Raw genomic sequence first — 17,351 nt, 5'->3', positions numbered from 1 at the left:
TGCAATTAATATAATCACATTTATAGTTGTCTAAGTTTCATAAATGCTCGGATTTTTAAGAATGTGTTTATAAATTGTGTTTCTCTGATTTCTATAAAAAAATATTATATAGGCAAATATTTACAAACCAAACAGTCCACAACCATGTGAACTGTTATTATGGACTGCTGTTACAACGTTTTAAACAATTGGCTTATATTTTGTTTATTAACAAGTATGTTTCTACCATTGCCTTAAATAAATATATAAAGATAAGCTTTGCAAATAAATGATCAAATAAAACAAATTTTCCACACAGTACATTTATTTTGAAATGAAGACAGTTTTTCCAATTTTACATGTGTTTCAAAATTTTATATATAGAACTTGAATAAAATAAATGAATAAAATAATTAGTAAATAATATAAACTCTTTCTATTTACCATCACAACCTATTTGCCCAAAATGAATTAAATTAAATTAAAAAGCATGTCATCATAAACTATTATTGCAAATATTCGTGGAAAGTTTATTTGGCATAGATAAAAATTGAAAACAAACCATATTTCCATAAACTGATTTATGAATAAAATATTGTATACACACATACAAGAGAATGATAAATAGTTATTACCTATTGAAATTATGACACGGGCAAATATTCAAAGCATATGATACTCAAAAAGTACCAGTCAAAAGAATCTACATATCTACTTTGTATTTTGTTATATCTAGAAAAGGTAAAATCGTAGGCTCAGAAATAAGACCAATAGTTTCTAGAATTCAGAAGTGGGAGAAAGAAAATTTTTTCATAAAGGACATTCTGAGGTGATAAAATTATGCTCTATCACATTAATGATGATGCTTGTGTGATCAGATGCATTTACAAAACCCATCAATATTTTCACTTAACAAATGAAGATTTTATAATGTTAATTATTCCTCTATAAACCTGACTTTTAAACAAAACAATAATGTAGTCTAAAATTATTAATTTGTAGCCAGGACATAGTATTGCTCAGTTTACAAATTAAATGTGTTATAAATAATGACATTCAATTTTCAAAATAAAATTAAAATGTCATGAAAATAAAGCTTTATTTAACAAATATTTGTATAAAATTGAAAAAAATCACGAATCATGTATTATGGACTAAAATTCACAAAATACTTAGAGATGAATTTTACAAAAGATGTATAACATTTCTACATAAAAACTACAATATACTGCTGAGAGAAATCAAGGAATAATTAAATAAATGGAGAGTATATACCATATTTATGAATTGGAAGATTGACCTTGTCGAAATGTCAGTTCTCCCCAAAATAATATATAGATTTCAATCTGATGCCAATTTAAATATCAGTAGCTTTTTTAAAAATAGAAATTGGCAAGCTGTTTTTAAAATTTACAAGAAAATGCAAACAAATCAAGAATTCTAAGTCAATTGTGCAAAAGATGACCATGGCTGTATGTCTTTTGCTACCTAATTTCAAAATTTTCTATAAACGTACATTAATCAAGATAACGTGCCACTGGCATAGTATAAACAAATAGTTAATGAAACAAGAAGAGCATCCTAAAAATAGTATACATGGTCAATTGATTTTTGACAAATTCGCCAAAACAATTTGAACAAGAAAAGAAAGCTTTACAACAAATGCACATCTATATGGGAAAATAATCCACTCCCATCCCTACCTACTCAAACACAGACAACAACTCGAGATAGGGCTTAAACCTAAACTTAGAAGCTAAAGACACAAAGCAATTAGAAAACATTCACAATCTGGGTAGGTAAAGATTTTATAGACAAGACACAGGTATCACTCATTATAAAATAAAAATTGATAGTTTTAACTTATGATAATTAAAAATGTCCTTCACAAAATACAGTAAGTAAACAAAATAGCAAGCCTCAGAACTGGAATATCTATAGATATTGATATCGATAGATACTGATGTAGAGGTATATCTCAAAGAACTTATGTCCAGATTCATAAAAATGTACAATATTAATGATAAGAAATTAAACAAAGTGGGCAAATAAGGTCACAGAGGATTATAACCAATATAGATATGGAAAAAGTATTTAGCATCTCACAATGTAATTCTACTGTACTCCCAAATAAATGACTAAAATTAGAAAGATTATCAGCTTTAGCTGATGAAATTATAGCCATCAGAATTCTCACAGTTTGATAAAATGTTACAACTACACTGGAAAATCAGTATGACTGTTTCTCATAGTTAAACACAGACCTATCTTGTGATAGAAACATTCAACTGGTTAAGTATTTATGCAGAAAAAAGAAAACATATATCCGCACAAATACTTGTGTATAAATATTATAGCAGCTTTACAAATAACAGTCCCTAAACAGGAAACAAATCAAATGCCTGTCAACAGGGAAATAAATAAATTATGATACATTCATAATGGAATGTTATTTATAAATAACAAGAAATAAACTACTGTTACAGAGAATACAGATGAATCTAAACATTTTATATTATTCAAAAGCATCTCAAAGTGTATATATATTGTGTGCCTCAATGTATATATATTTTGTGATTCCATTTATATGAAATTTTAGAAGTTCAAAAAGTTATGGTGAAATAAATCACAATATTGTTACCTATGAGGGGTGAAGAGTAAAGGTATTGACTGTAAAGGAGAATCTGTCTGAGACTGTGGAAATGCCCTAGAACTTGATAGGAATGTGGTTACACAGGGCGTATACAATTGTAAAACCCACTGCAATGTAAAGAGATCTGCACATTTCAGTAGTTGTCAATATTATCCATTAAAATATCACTCAAGTAGAATAAAACATTAATGCATTCTTGAGAGGATATGATTATTTATTATCACATAGTCAAGTGTGAGCCTCAACTATGCTTTACATGAAATAAGTTATAGATAAGAGAGTGAGTTTAATTAATGTATTTTAACAATGACTCAATCGTAATTTTTTTCTACATGTCTTTTATATAGGGGCTAGAAGATTTTATAATTATATATAAAATTTATTTCCAGTTTTTTCATCTGTATGCTATTTTCTAATGGTTTCAAAAATGTAATTTTCTCTAAGCTCCCTGAAGATATACCAAGTAATGACTCTGATTAATTTAGCATATATTTTAGCCATATTTATGATAACGATAGGCGCTGACATTTATTTCATCACCATGTATCAGATATTTCATTTAATCCTCACTGAAATCCTTTGTTACAGATAAGAATATATGTGATAGTTTTGTTAAATAACTTGACTAAATTATAACTGCTGGTAATGAACAAAAATAGAATTTAAATAGAGCTTGTCTTACTTCTTATTCTTAAATATCATATATCACTGACAACTAAGGTAATATAAGGACTTTATAGATGATATAATAATTAGATAATAATTAGGCTTTATGAACATAAAACTAAAAATGGAAACGTATATAATAAAAGCAAAAATGCCAGAACAGTCAACATTTATTTTAAAAAAAAATCTCTAAAATGTGTTCAGATTCATATATGAGAACTAAGGCAAAAGCAGAAGACATTCCTTTTACCCTTTGTTTGGCAAGCTTCATATGTGAGTGTGTTCACCCATTATAGGTGTCGTGTTTTGTAACCTTAATTTATTTTGAATTTTATCTTACTTAAAAGAGAACTGCATGGTGTTACTTATGATTTAAAGAAAGCATTCTGGTGGTTCTCTAGATAATAGATTAAAAGGTTAAATACAAAAAACTATTTAGGAAGCTACTTTATGTAATACTCCAGGTGGAGGTGATGTCTGTTCGGACAGTGGTTGGAGTGATGGAAACGGTATAAAGTGATTGCCTTATGGATATTTTTTAAGGTATAGTTTATATAAGTTTCTGATAAATTAGATCTAGAGCTTGACAGAACAAGAGGAGGCAAATATGGCATGAGCTATTGGAAGGCAATAGCCACCATTATTGTGATGGATAAGATTTCTGGAGAAGCAGATTTATAGAGATATTGAATTTTGAGGAAAAGATTTACTTGGAACATTTTGAGTTTGACACCTCCAAGAGAAGATATCAAGGTGCCTAATATGCAATAAGATTGAATAAGCAGGCACCTGCAGATTAAAATTTGAGAGTTATCTCTAAGTAGATGTTATAGAAATCCATTAGACTTAGTGAAAGTACTTGGACAATTACTCCAGACAGGTATGAGGTCTGAAAACCAGGATACCATACAATCCAATGATGAGAGAGATGGAGAGAAATTAAGAAGTACATGAGATGGGAGAACCAGTGGGGGATAAAAAGAATCTAGAAAATGTTGTGCTTTTAAGCCAAAGAAAGAACCTGTTTCTTGAAGGGATTGCCAATTGTGCCAAATGTTGCTGCTTTGTTAAGCAAATGGTGGAAGGAAAAGTATATGTTAGATTGTGCAATATGAAGGACAAAAGTAATTTTGGCAAAGTGATGAAAACAAGTTTCTTTAGTGTGTATTTTAAAGAGCATGAGAATAGGGAGTGCAGACTGTAAATATAGTGATGTGTCACATGACGACAATTCAGGAAGTGAGGAGCCACGTATACAATGGCAGTGCTATAAGATTATTATGGAGCTGAAATTTTCTATTGTCTAATGACATCTTAGCTCTCCTAACATCTTAGCACAATGCATTACACAAACACCATTGTGTTATAATTACCTACAGTACTCAGTACAGTAACATGATGTACAGGTTCATAGCCTTAGAGCTTTAGGGGAACAGAATTTGTCACCCCAAAATATGTCTAGTTGACATAAAGGTTATTTTAAACTGGTTAATTTTAAGAAACAGTAGAAAAGGCAGAGCTTTAAAAACCAAGTAGATGTTAAACCTTTGTGAAAGACATTACATTTGTAAGGGAAACCTCTGTAAGGATGTCTCTCTTGCTGTACCCAGAAAGGGAGAAAGTGATAACCTTATTTCTAGAAACCCTTACCAGTGCAGAAAACAACTACCAAAACCTGCATGACAACCTTATCTTCCTATACTGTGCTTTACTTGATAACCTCTCATAGCTGATTCCCCTCATCCCCAACATGTTTTTTTTTTTTTTTTTGTCTTTCAGCTGAAAACGGTATTTTAGGTGGTAGCTGTAGTCATTTTGGTGAGTTATTCATTTTTCTTAGGTCTCTCCCATGTCTACAGGAGGTGTATATGTTATTAAACTTCTGTTTGTTTTTCTCTTATTAATCTTTTATTACAGGGATGTCTCAGTACAGAACCCAAAAGAGTTAAGGAAAAATTATTTTTCCTCCCCCTACAGAGAAAGAGGCTATACCATATAGCCTAGGTGTGTAGTAAGCTATACCACCCAAATTTGTGTAAGTGCATTCTGTGATGCTCACATAACAACAAAATAGCCTATTGGCACATTTCTTAGAATATATCCTCATCATTAAGCTGTGCATGACTGTATAGGTAACTCTTTTGAGGTATTTTTAGAAAAAGGAAATGATAAGAGTTGTACCAGAAGGGAAACACTAGATCAAGGTAAGTTTTCAGTTTTTGTTCGTTTGACTTAATTTTATTTTCAGATAAGAAATAAAGCCTATTTATGAGGACGGGAAATGCTATATTGCACAGGAGAAAACAAAGATAGAGGGAAGAGGAAAAATAATTGACAGTGGAATGTTTCAGAGGGAACAAGAAAAGGCAGGATGCAGGGCATACACAGGGAGATGGTTATAAACATGGTGTGGAGAATATATTCACAATAACTTGAAAGAAGCTAGATTTATGGGGACTACTGTCCATAGTACTATTTAGGTTGGTAGCTATAACGGCAGGAATCCATGGAAACCCTTTTCTGATTGTTCTTAATTTATAAGTCATTAGAGAAGCAAGATTATCTGATGCATGTAAGGATATTGGAAGAGATATCAAAAAAAATTGAGAAGAAAGGTAAATTATAAAATAAATATCTATTAGTCATATATATATATAATTGCATTAATTATTCAAGTTTATTTTTCTTTTGAATGAATTCATTTGTTTTAATTCTTCTAGAATCTGATAGAAGTAGGCATAGTGCAATTAATAAGCCCTCAAATGTTTTGACATTTTATATAATCAGCAACAGAATAACAGAATGTAGTAGATATTGCAATTGCTTCACCAAACTCCTCCCATGTGTAGAACTCAAGAGGTTTAAATGGAATTGACTGCAAATGAAAATAAAAATATGGGCCTTGATTGTCCTGAGTCAATGTGGAGAACCTTTACCTCTTGCCATAATAATTAATCCAATTATGGATATATTTCATGTATTAAATACAAATTTTAAAGAAAGTAAATGGAGATTAGTTAAAAAGTTACCTAATTGGAGCAACATTTTTAATGGTTATTTAAAATGACAATTTATTTCACTCTAGATGTGAAAGAACGTGTTCCAAATTTAAGGTGGCATTCATCATGTAAATACATTATGAATTAACCTAGAACTGTTGCTTGTTACTAGCAATGGGAATAGAGACCTGATCAAAATAAGTTCAAAGCCTAATTTACCTATGAACGTTGCATGTACATGGGCCATAAAGTTTCTTGTAAAATTTAGAACAATTTGAATTATTTTTGAATATTATCTAGTAATCTGTTACATGACAATAGGTAACTAATGCACTGACATACATATATAAAGGGATATGCTAGAAAAGTATTTTATTTTAATACTTTTGTTCATTGGTTAAAGCGATACCAATTTATTTGTATGCTATTCCTTACGTTTGCCATGGAAAAAGTGCCAATTAGGATGCTTTAGCCTGCTAATATAAACATATTTGTGGAAGACAAATTTCATATATCAAAATAAGCCATCGACAACAAAACAAAACACTGTACAGAAACTGAAGGAATTTAAAATCACTCACTCTTCAGTAATAGGATTTTGTATTATTAGACACAGCTGCTAACAAAAATTAATTTCGAGTTAAAAGGCAACAACAAATGAGTTCATAAAATCCAAATTCATTTTCCAACAGCTGAAGTTAATTATTGGACCAAATCTGAAATTTGTAGGTCCTAATTTTTGAATATGTCTGTGTAAGGATTGAGAAGAAAAGATTTCATAAATAAAGAACATGGAAACATCACTGTTTGGACTGAGTTATATATAATCTGCATGGAGAAAAAATGAAACAGAGAGCTAAGGCAAATATTCATATCGCTGCAATGAGATACAGTTGTTTAATATGTGAGCTCTTGTGACAGTAGAATTTTTTAGACTCATAAGATGAATAAGTAAAGTATCTTCTCCTGACTTTGGCTCCCTTGAAACTCTAACTGGCATGCAAGCCATGATGCAATCTCATTGTGCTGCAAGGATACAATCTTATTGCACTGCATCTATTAGGTGGACTACATTCTCAAGTTTAGTGCACACGACAGGAAGAAATAGGATATTTTTGGAAAAATGGGAAATACATATAGAGTGGTGACCACAGAAGTGTGAAGTGAGAGATAAATTTGTTGGGCAATTAAGGTGTTTGGAGAAATAAGGGGCAAAGCATATTTATGTATTTAACAAAGCTTTAGTAACTAAGTTCAACGTGTCAGGAAAATTACTAAGTATTTGGAAATACTATGATAACCAAAAATAAATCTGATTCCCAGACCTGATATTTTCACAATCTAATGGAGCTAAATTATCTCATAATAAAATGTAAGAGGTATTATTTTGAAAACTAATAAGTGATACATGATATATGTAATGTATACATGAAGTTACAGAACAGATGGGAAGGAGCTGTAAAATTTGAATGAAAATTTGAGAAACATTTCGCAGATGTTGTGAGATTTGAAATAGTACTTAAAAGGAAATAGCTGTTTGTAAAGCAGAACAAAATGAGCGATGAAAGAATTACAAAATTATTGAAGCAACGTGGCCTGTTTGAGGATCTGTGACTAAATGGCAACATACATTTTTCAGAAGATTAAGCTTAGAACAGAAAGGTCCAAATCTTACAAAGAAAAGCCATAAAAGTCATTTGTGGAGTTCATTTCTTTGGCACTTGGGACAGTGTGAAAGTGTGTGTGTGTGTGTGTGTGTGTGTGTGTGCGCGCGTGCGCGCGTGCGCGCGCATGTGTGCTTGTACATGCCCATAAAATCGATACTAAGTACTGCTATGACATAAAGCACATTGTGATTAGAAACAACGTTTTAAATTTAATTTACGTTAGAGTCACGCAATTTGTGGTTCTTAAACTTTGATGTGCATGAGAATCACTTAGAGGGCTCGATAAAACCTAGAACACTGGGTCGCAACTTGTTTCTAGTTTGAGGGTGCCAAGATATTTGGTCAAACATTATTCTGTGCATTTCTGTGAGGGGATTTTGAATATGATTAATGTTTACTGATAAATCGAATAGAGCAGGTCATTCTCTGTAATGTGAATGAGCTAAGAAAACATGCAAATGGCAAATAAGCATATGGAAAGATGTTCCACATATACACCAATAGGGAACTACAAGTTAACAACAAAATACCACTATATACCTATCAGAGTGCCCCCCCCCCCCCATCAACCACACTGATAACACCAAATGCTGACATTCATGTGGAGTAGCATGAACTCTCATTCATTGCTGGTGGGAATAAAAAATGACACCACCACTTTGCAAGACTGTTTGTCAGGTTTTTACAAAACTAAACAAACTCTTCCCATATGATCTAGCAATTGTATCCCTGGGCACAAAAGATTGAAAACTTCTTTTCACATAAAATCCTATATGTGGATGTTTACTGCAGCTTTATTCATCACTGTCAAAACTCAGAAGTTACTAAGATGTCCTTCAGGAAGTAAATGAATAAATAAACTTTGGTGCATTCAGACAAGGAGATAGAATTGAGTGCTAAAAATAATTGCATTCTCAGGCCATGGAAAGACAAGGGAACTGAGCTCTCAAGGCATAAAAAAATGTGGGGAAACTTAAATGCATGTGACTAAGTGAAAGAAGCCAATCTGAAAGGGTGACATACTGTGTGTTTCCAATTATATGATCTTCTGGAAAAGGCAAAACTATGGAACCAATAAAAATGTCGTTGGCTTCCAGGGCTTAGGGTAGAGAGGGGTAAATAGGCAGAACATAGGGGATTTTCGGCACAGTGAAAATACTCTGGATGGTGCTATGATGATGAAGATATGTCGTTATACATTTATCCAAACTCAATGAATACTAAGAGTTGTTAACATTAAGTTAAACTATAGACTTTGGGTGATTATGATGTGTCCATGTAGATTTATGTTATAACAACTGTATTTTACTGGTGGGGGTAGTTGTGGGTAGTGGAGGACGCTAAGCATGTGTAGGTGCAGAGGGTATATGGGAAATCTCTGAACCTTCCTCTCAATTGTGCTGTGAACCTAATGCTTCTCTAACATATAAAGCCTTTAAAAAAAAAAAAATCTGGTCTGAAAAAAATTATCAACTGCATTTCCAAAAGAGACTATACTAGAAAAGACAGATAATGTGATTGATGTTGAGGTTAACACTTAACAAACAAATGTACATGGAAGAACCCCCAACAATATTTAATGAGCACTCAGGTCAACTAATTAGTGCATGAATGTATACTTTTCTAAACACAGTCTCAAAATAGGGCTGTAAAATCTCAACTAGAGCTCATTCTTCCAATATACTTGTTTATGATTAGAATTAAATTACATTTTAGTATTGCTAATTGAGTTGTCTCTAAGGTTTTTTTTATTACTATCTATAAAATTCAGAATATTACAATTTACTGTACTCTTTTACTTAGTAGATATGGATTAACTCATTTCTTAGGTGAAGTTCTAACAAATAGTAAAAAAAAATATCTTGGTAAGTATATATTTAAGGCATTCTTTTAAAACTGGGCATTTCCTTCAGTAATGATTACACATAACATAGTTTTCATGCTGTACATGAACTCACATATAATCATAAATTAGTTTCTATTTAGTACTAATATTATGTGGACTGAGGAGAGATTTAGAACAATCTAAAGTATAGTTTCTGATCACCTCTAGAGTTGAACTTGAAGTTATTTTAAAATAAGTTTCTATAGTTTCTGACATATATCATTCTCTTCAGGGATTCTTCCCTTCTATATTCTATACATAGAGCCTGTTCCAAAAGAATAACACAATCTTTTCTGGCTCTTTTTAATGTCCTCATCAATTTATCTTGGATATATTAATCCGCGCATTCCTTTACCTTTTTCAACTAATTTTCAATGAGCCCTTACCATTTGGCACCATTAAACTGTCCTCAGGTGACAAAGAACATGAAATTCTACACCTAATCTGATTATTCTGAAAATAAAAATTATCTAGAATGATTACAAATGAACCCACTCATGTATTCTTTATAAAACTCATTTAAAAGTAATTAGTGAATGCTTATTTTCAAAGAGAATATTATGTAGAAAAAATTTTCTAAATGAAAGCCACTTGAGCTAATATTGCAGATGCAAAAACATGAAAAAAACAAGTAGAGTAGAAACGATTAAAACCGTATAATTATTGATTTGTGTAAAAGGACATTATAAAAGTGCAGAAAACACAATGAGCCATCACCCCACACTGACTAGAATGATTGTAATAAAAAAGATATTAGTAATAAATGTTAGTAACAACATAGAGAAATTGAACTCTCATATATTCCCATTGGGAATGTAAAATGTGTCCATTTTGGAAAACAGCCTGGAAGTTGAGTTCATCAAATGAACTCAAATAGTTTCCATATCTCACTCCTAGATATATACCCAAGGGAATTAAGACATGTCTATGCAAAAACGTTCACATTAACGGGCATAGCAATGTTTTTCATATTACGCAAAAAGTGGAAACAATCCAAGTGTCTATTAAGTGATAAATGGATAAATAAAATGTGGTTTAGCAATACGATGTGATTTCTTTTTAGCATGAGAAGGAATGAAGTAATGACACATACCACAATGTGGATGAACTTTGAAGACATTATGCTAAGTGAAATAAGCCAGTCACAAAAGACCACACATTAAATGATTCTTTTATATGGCATGCCAATAACAGCAAATCCAATGTTATAGACTGAATGCTTAAGTCCCCCAAAATTCATGTTAAAACTAAGTGTTCCATAGCATCAATTATCTACCATTATGCCAGGATTAAAGTAAAGAGGTATGTAATTTATTCACTGCATCTGACACCAAGTAAAATTGCATCTAATACATTCTGTGCATTCTGCTAGATCCTAGCATCAAAAACAAAAATGGTGAGAACCTTACTCATGAGAAAATTTCAATATAAATCTTTTTCTATGAAACATAAAGTAAATAGTTTACCTTTTTCTGAAGCAGCAACTGTGATATTGTACCATGGATTTTCTTCTCTATCAAGAACCTGTGTTGTCTTAATAGTGCCAGTATTGGCATCTATATTGAAAAACCTGTCATCTTCAGCATTGTAGTCAATGAAGTATCTAGAGAAGAAAATAGATAAATCTTCTTTTCACATGATCTTACAATAAAGAAAATAAAACTGAATCAAGTGAGGTATTTTATTTACATATTTAAATGTATATACATTTAATTTCTATGTTTGACTCTTAAGATTTGCCAGACAAATTTATATCTGCACAGAACTGACATCCGTTAAATTTATCTCAGTCTTTAATGCTATGCTTAGTTCAATTATTAATTAAAAAAAAAATAACTTTACCAAATTTCATGAATAAAATAGTAGACAGTAGAAACACAGTGATTACTAAAAAAGAAATATTTTTTTAAAGTTACCTCTGGGAAGTCTATAGTACATTGGAAGAAAAAAATAAACATATAATGAAATTGCTCATTGCTATATGCACAAACATTTTAGGATAGCAAGAGATGTTGGAGAATAATTTACCTTAGAGTTTCATTATAGCTGAGGTTTTAAGATAAATATAAAATGAAAATCAAAACATTTCAATTAATCACTATTGTAGTTCCATCATCTAGCACTCTTTGGTAGTCAAAAAATGAGAAATGAAATAAGTGGGAGGTAGGTTGCTTCGCTGGCCACGAATCCTCTTCTCTCTCCAGTTCAGGCGGTGTGTGGGGCAGGGCTCTCTCATATCAGCTTTGGCCTCCAGCTTACTTTGGTAATACAATGAGGTGAAAGCAGTGGTGTTTTATGCTATGTCTGGGCCTAGGTTTCATGAGGCTTTGCATATTTCCTCTCATGCTCTGCCGCTGCCACATGAAGTCATGCCAGAGCTAATCCACTGGTCCCAGAAAGAAGACGAGAGACACATGGGCAGAGCTGTCCCAGTCCATGTCCCCTATCTCAAGTAGAGCTATCTATTAAGTGAGCAGATGCATTACTGAATGTGCTGGAGACAAGCAGAGCCCGCGAACAGAAGGCAGCCTAGTTTAGATGATGTTCAGCAAAGTCACGGATGCACATGTTGCCGTTATAAATTACTTTTTTCTATACCCCTGAGTTTTGGGGTTTTACATTATTTGACAATAGTTAATTAACATAAATATGAATGAATAAATATATAGTGAACAGTCATCATGTATTCTAGAAATGTTCCAAGCCATTCTAGAACTATTTAAGGAGAAAAGTGATTTTTTTTAAATTAAATCTCTAATACTTCCCTTTTCATTAGTCTCAGCTTAAGTAACATTTTATCTATATCTGAAGAAAAAAATAAATTATTATATGAAAAGTGCCAGGGGAAGAATATCTGAATATAGAACACCAAAGCGCAAAGATCCAAAGTAAAGAAAAAGCTTGACTTGGTTTGCGAACAAATGTTTGTTTCAATGCGGCTAGCAGAATGAACTAGGTGGATGGCCAGGGGGTAGCACAACTAAGCCCTGTAGCACATAGTAAAGAGTTTTTAACTTTTAAAAATAAGCAATGGGAGCAATTTTAAACAAAGGAAATAATCTATTATGTTCTGGAAAAAATCACAGCAAGTATTTTAAATCTTGGATTGTAGAAATTTAAAAACGATTTAGAAGAATGTTGCCATCTTGGACAAAGGTGGGGGAAAAAAAGGAAGTAGAAACGAGTGTATAAAATAATGCTACGTATCAGATATGGTCTATAGAAATTTTTGTTGAAGTGGAATTAGTAACAGGAGAAAATTATAAATGACTCCTCCATTTGTGGGGTGTGTGTGTGTGTGTGTGCGCGCGCGTAGTTGGTCTACCATGTAATCAATAAGTCCATTTACTGATGTGGATAAAGACACAGGAATAAAAATCACACTTTGGGAGAAAAATAATTTGGGAGAAATCAATCATTTTGACATATTATGCCTTAGATATCAATTAGATAAACATGTGTAATAAAATGCAAAGAATAAGATATGATTGTGGGGGTCAAGTGTGCTTTTTGAACGGGGAATATACATTTGAGGTATATCAGCCTAAATTTGAGGTAATGGGGACAGAATAGCCTTATCTAGGAGAGAACTGTAAGAGGAAATGAAAGATTGAGCATCACGGCACTCAACTTTTTCAGTCTAAAGCAGCCGAGCATCTGTAGAAGAGAAGATGCTAGCAGAATGCAAGGAACAGCCCAAGGGAGGAGGAAAACTGGGAGAATGAGGTGGCACAGAAGCCAAGGAAAGAATGTGTAAGTCAACGGCGATGGTGAATTCTGTTAAGAAATTGAGTGAGGTCAGTCAAGGATAATTGGCTTTGGCAGGATAAACAAGATTAGTTAACCTGGAAAGAATGGTTTCAACAAGATATGAAAGGACAGAAGTTTTATTACAATGGATTCAGCAGTATTTGGATGTGACTATATAAAACTCATGAGCCATGACACTTTGTTGGATATCATTGCCTGAAACAGAGATCATAAAAATGTGGCTTATGTCATCAGAGACATGGATTCAACAAATTCATTTTTTTTCTGATAAGGGAAATATTAAGTGCTATTTTTCTTGGAAAAAAAAAGGTCATTTTGAAAGAGTGAAATACCTAAACAGGTGAAATTCATGAGAAGGTGAGTAGAATTGGGTTCCAGAGCTCAGATATAAGGATTTCCATTGAAACTAACAGAGACACTTCTATTTTAGCATGAGCAAAATCTCAGAACTTGGGTATATATATAGAATAGGTAATTGTAGCGATGGAAATATCATGAAATTCTTCTTACTTTCTAGAACAGAGTATAACTGAAATGCAACCTATGACTTTCATAGGCATACTGTTAAGATACGTAGAACATGTAACTAAGGTGTGAAACCCTACGACAACCTGTGGATACACATATCCAAATGTAACAGAAGATATTATTACCATGTAGACTGAGACTATTTAATGAGCTCATTTTGTGAAATAACTGCTAAAAAGGGACAGGATATATTCATTTGTAATTGTGTGATCAAAACAAGGAATTGACCATTGTGTATTGATTGTTCTAGTAGCAATAACTACATGCTCATTGAAGAAAGTCCAACATGAGAAAAACAATTTAAACAAGAAACACAGGTATAAAGCAAATCTGATTCAGAGAAGAGACACTAGATTCAGACATTACAGAACAGTGGGAAAGAGGTTTGTCATCTTGCTTTCCAAAGCGTTAGACCACAGTATACTGAAGCTGGTTTATTTTCTTTGATTTGAGTTTCTTTCTCTTTCTTTCTCTCTCTCTCTCTCTCTCTCTCTCTCTCTCTCTCTCTCTCTCTCTCTCTCTCTCTCTCTCTCTCTCTCGTTCTTTCGGCTCTTCTCTAACCCAGAGAAGCCCTGAACTACTTAGGAGACGTGAGAAGTTTTGTCACATGAAAATGATAACATCTTTAAAATGTAACCGGTTGGAAATCTGGTTATTATATTATCTAAAGTTATTTACTATTAATCAGTCTTTAAACAACTTTCTGTTTGGGGAGAGAGGTGGTATTCGAGAAAAAAGTTTTCTATATTGAAAGTCGGACCTAAAATTAAAACTTATTTGACCCCAAAATTTTCTATAGCGACTATTAGTAAAGGTCAATTTATGTTCTATTGATACACCCTGTAAAATATGACAGAATGTGTCCCATTGTAGAAATCTGATCATTTCATAACTGTCAGTCTGAAAGAAAACAGGAATTTCTTCTGCTTCTAAGCTAAATTAAGAAGCCGAAAACGTATACCTTTGTCAGAGTATTCCCTCTCTTTTAGACACTTTACACAGAGCTTTCTAATGTGAAGTGCTAATATTAGTGGTTAAATACTTTTAGAATAAATACATTTTTCATTTGAATTAAAAAACATAAAACACATGTGTAAATTTTTTTTAAATGATAAGTGTAATGCTAGACACGTGTTCTCAGACTTGTGTTATTTAATTCCTAGTTTTCTGCGTGACCTAACTCCCTTGGGAAATCTACAACATACGGGCTAGATATCGGCTATGCTTGAATCTGAAGAGCGTATTCATAGAGTTTAAATTGAATTTTGACTCAAGTAGAACTAAATAGTTTTGCTTAACTACCCTGGGACTTCTGCCTAGCCATAGAAATAAAAACTCAGAAAAAAGGAAAAGAGAAATGTGAGAGAAAAGAAACTATTCAGAAGTATATTAGGGGAATGCTAACCATTTAAAATTTGGAAGTGAGATGGCTCCATTAAACTGTTTATCAAACAAACAATTTAAAAAATAAAAGTACTCTCAGTAGGTAATTTTTTAAATAATTTTCATAATAATATCCATGTATTTTCTTTTATAAACCTTCAAAAAATAAACACAACATTTTAATACTTTGTGAACTTATATATGCTTAGATTTTTTGCAAATTCTAATGTTAATTTGACATTTTGAGGAACATACAGCAAATATAATATCAAGTAACCATTTGCCTAGATAATATAGATATGGACACTTAAAATGTACTACATTACGCTTCGTGTTTTCTAAATATTAGTTCATTACACTCAAAACAACTGTGCGAGATAGTTACCATTAATTGACCCTTTTTACAGAGGAGGAAACCGAGGCACAGAGTGATAGAGAAATTTATCCTGCATCAAGGAGCTAGTTAGTGCTATAGATTAAAATATAATCTAGATCTATTAAGTAATGCTTATAAACTCCTTCCTCAAAAAATTAAATAATATTTGAGGCTTTATCCATTCATTCAAAAATATTTATTTGAGTGGGTAGAAGAAAGGAATAATAAATACTAAAGAGAGAGGAAATGGCAAAACCTGAGAATTATTTAGACATAATTTAGTTAGGGAAACAAGTAAGCAAATAAGAAAAAAAGAACTTGCAAACTTATATAATCGATGTTCAGAGAATAAATATGTTTATATTAATACAATGAGAAATGTGAAAAGAAAATGCATTTTATTGAAATAAGATAGAAATTTATTATTCAAATTAGAATTTACAGGCCAATAGGCAGGCAAGCTGAGAAGAGAGCAAACGGTCACTCTCAATAATGGTTACTTTTACTCAAGTATGTTCTTCAAGAGAGGCTGCTTTAAACAAATTGCCTAGCTCATCATTTTGCATTCAATTTCTCTTTGATTATGTAGGCATAGACTCAAGATAATTGTTAGTCATGTTAGAGTACATTGTAAAAGGTATTTTTAATTTTTATAGCAAAATTTCAGTCTTAAGAGGCACTTATTTTCATTACAGCTTATCCATTTCACCATAAGAAATTAATTGGAAACTTATGTAATAGAAATCTATTTTTACAGTGACTTACTTGGAGAAACATCACTTGGCTTAAAGTATAGGAGATTCCTTTCAGTTGTCACATTTTGGATATTTTAAAGACACAGAATGCAAGTGGTAAAGCACATTTGAAATTTTGCCTCCCAAACAGCTGTTTTTGTAAGTTTGACTGACTGTGACCAACAGATAGGATCAAGTTTAATTAATATACATTCTGTGGGCTCTTCCAGCAGCTTGGCCTCGCCTTTAACTACAAAGTCATACTTATGGCAAGCTCAGGTTAATTTTTAAAATTAAAGTTCCCTTTTTGGGGATGCAATTTATCCCACAAGACATTCATCCAGAAAATAATCTTAAAAAATATAAGAACCTTGTCATTTGATAAATAGTGTAGTTTGCTTTAAAGGATGGGCAGCACACATAACATGTAGATATTTTAGAAAGCTTTTTAATTTTCTGAACTAAAACCTTGATCCAATTAAATAAAAGTATCTAAAAAAATAAAACCCCTAAATGAGAAATGATGTCTCCTGTTATTTATGTCTCTAAGTTACTAAAATATAATAAATTCTAATAATCCTTAGTTCTGGAAATGCTATTAAATCATTTTAAACATTTTTTTTTTCTCTGAAATATTCACATGAAAGCTATAAAGGGTGTTTATTCTCCAGTCAGTAGACAGCATCACTAAGCCAGGGTTCAGGTATTTA

At 32.0% G+C, this 17,351-nt stretch overlaps 1 protein-coding gene across 3 annotated transcripts in view; it reads right to left on the bottom strand.

The window, feature by feature from the left end:
• CDH18 (cadherin 18) overlaps positions 1-17,351 on the bottom strand; it is a 368,075-nt gene that overhangs the window by 37,317 nt on the left and 313,407 nt on the right. For all 3 annotated transcript variants that reach the window (XM_016166126.2, XM_016166127.2, XM_016166128.2), the window contains one exon: positions 11,316-11,452. In XM_016166126.2, coding sequence (XP_016021612.2) covers positions 11,316-11,452 — 137 coding nt within the window. The remainder of the gene's footprint in view (positions 1-11,315; positions 11,453-17,351) is intronic.

Source organism: Rousettus aegyptiacus, unplaced genomic scaffold (assembly GCF_014176215.1).
Source record: "Rousettus aegyptiacus isolate mRouAeg1 unplaced genomic scaffold, mRouAeg1.p scaffold_m13_p_8, whole genome shotgun sequence".
NCBI lineage: Eukaryota > Metazoa > Chordata > Mammalia > Chiroptera > Pteropodidae > Rousettus > Rousettus aegyptiacus.
This window is presented reverse-complemented; position numbering and strand designations above follow the sequence as displayed.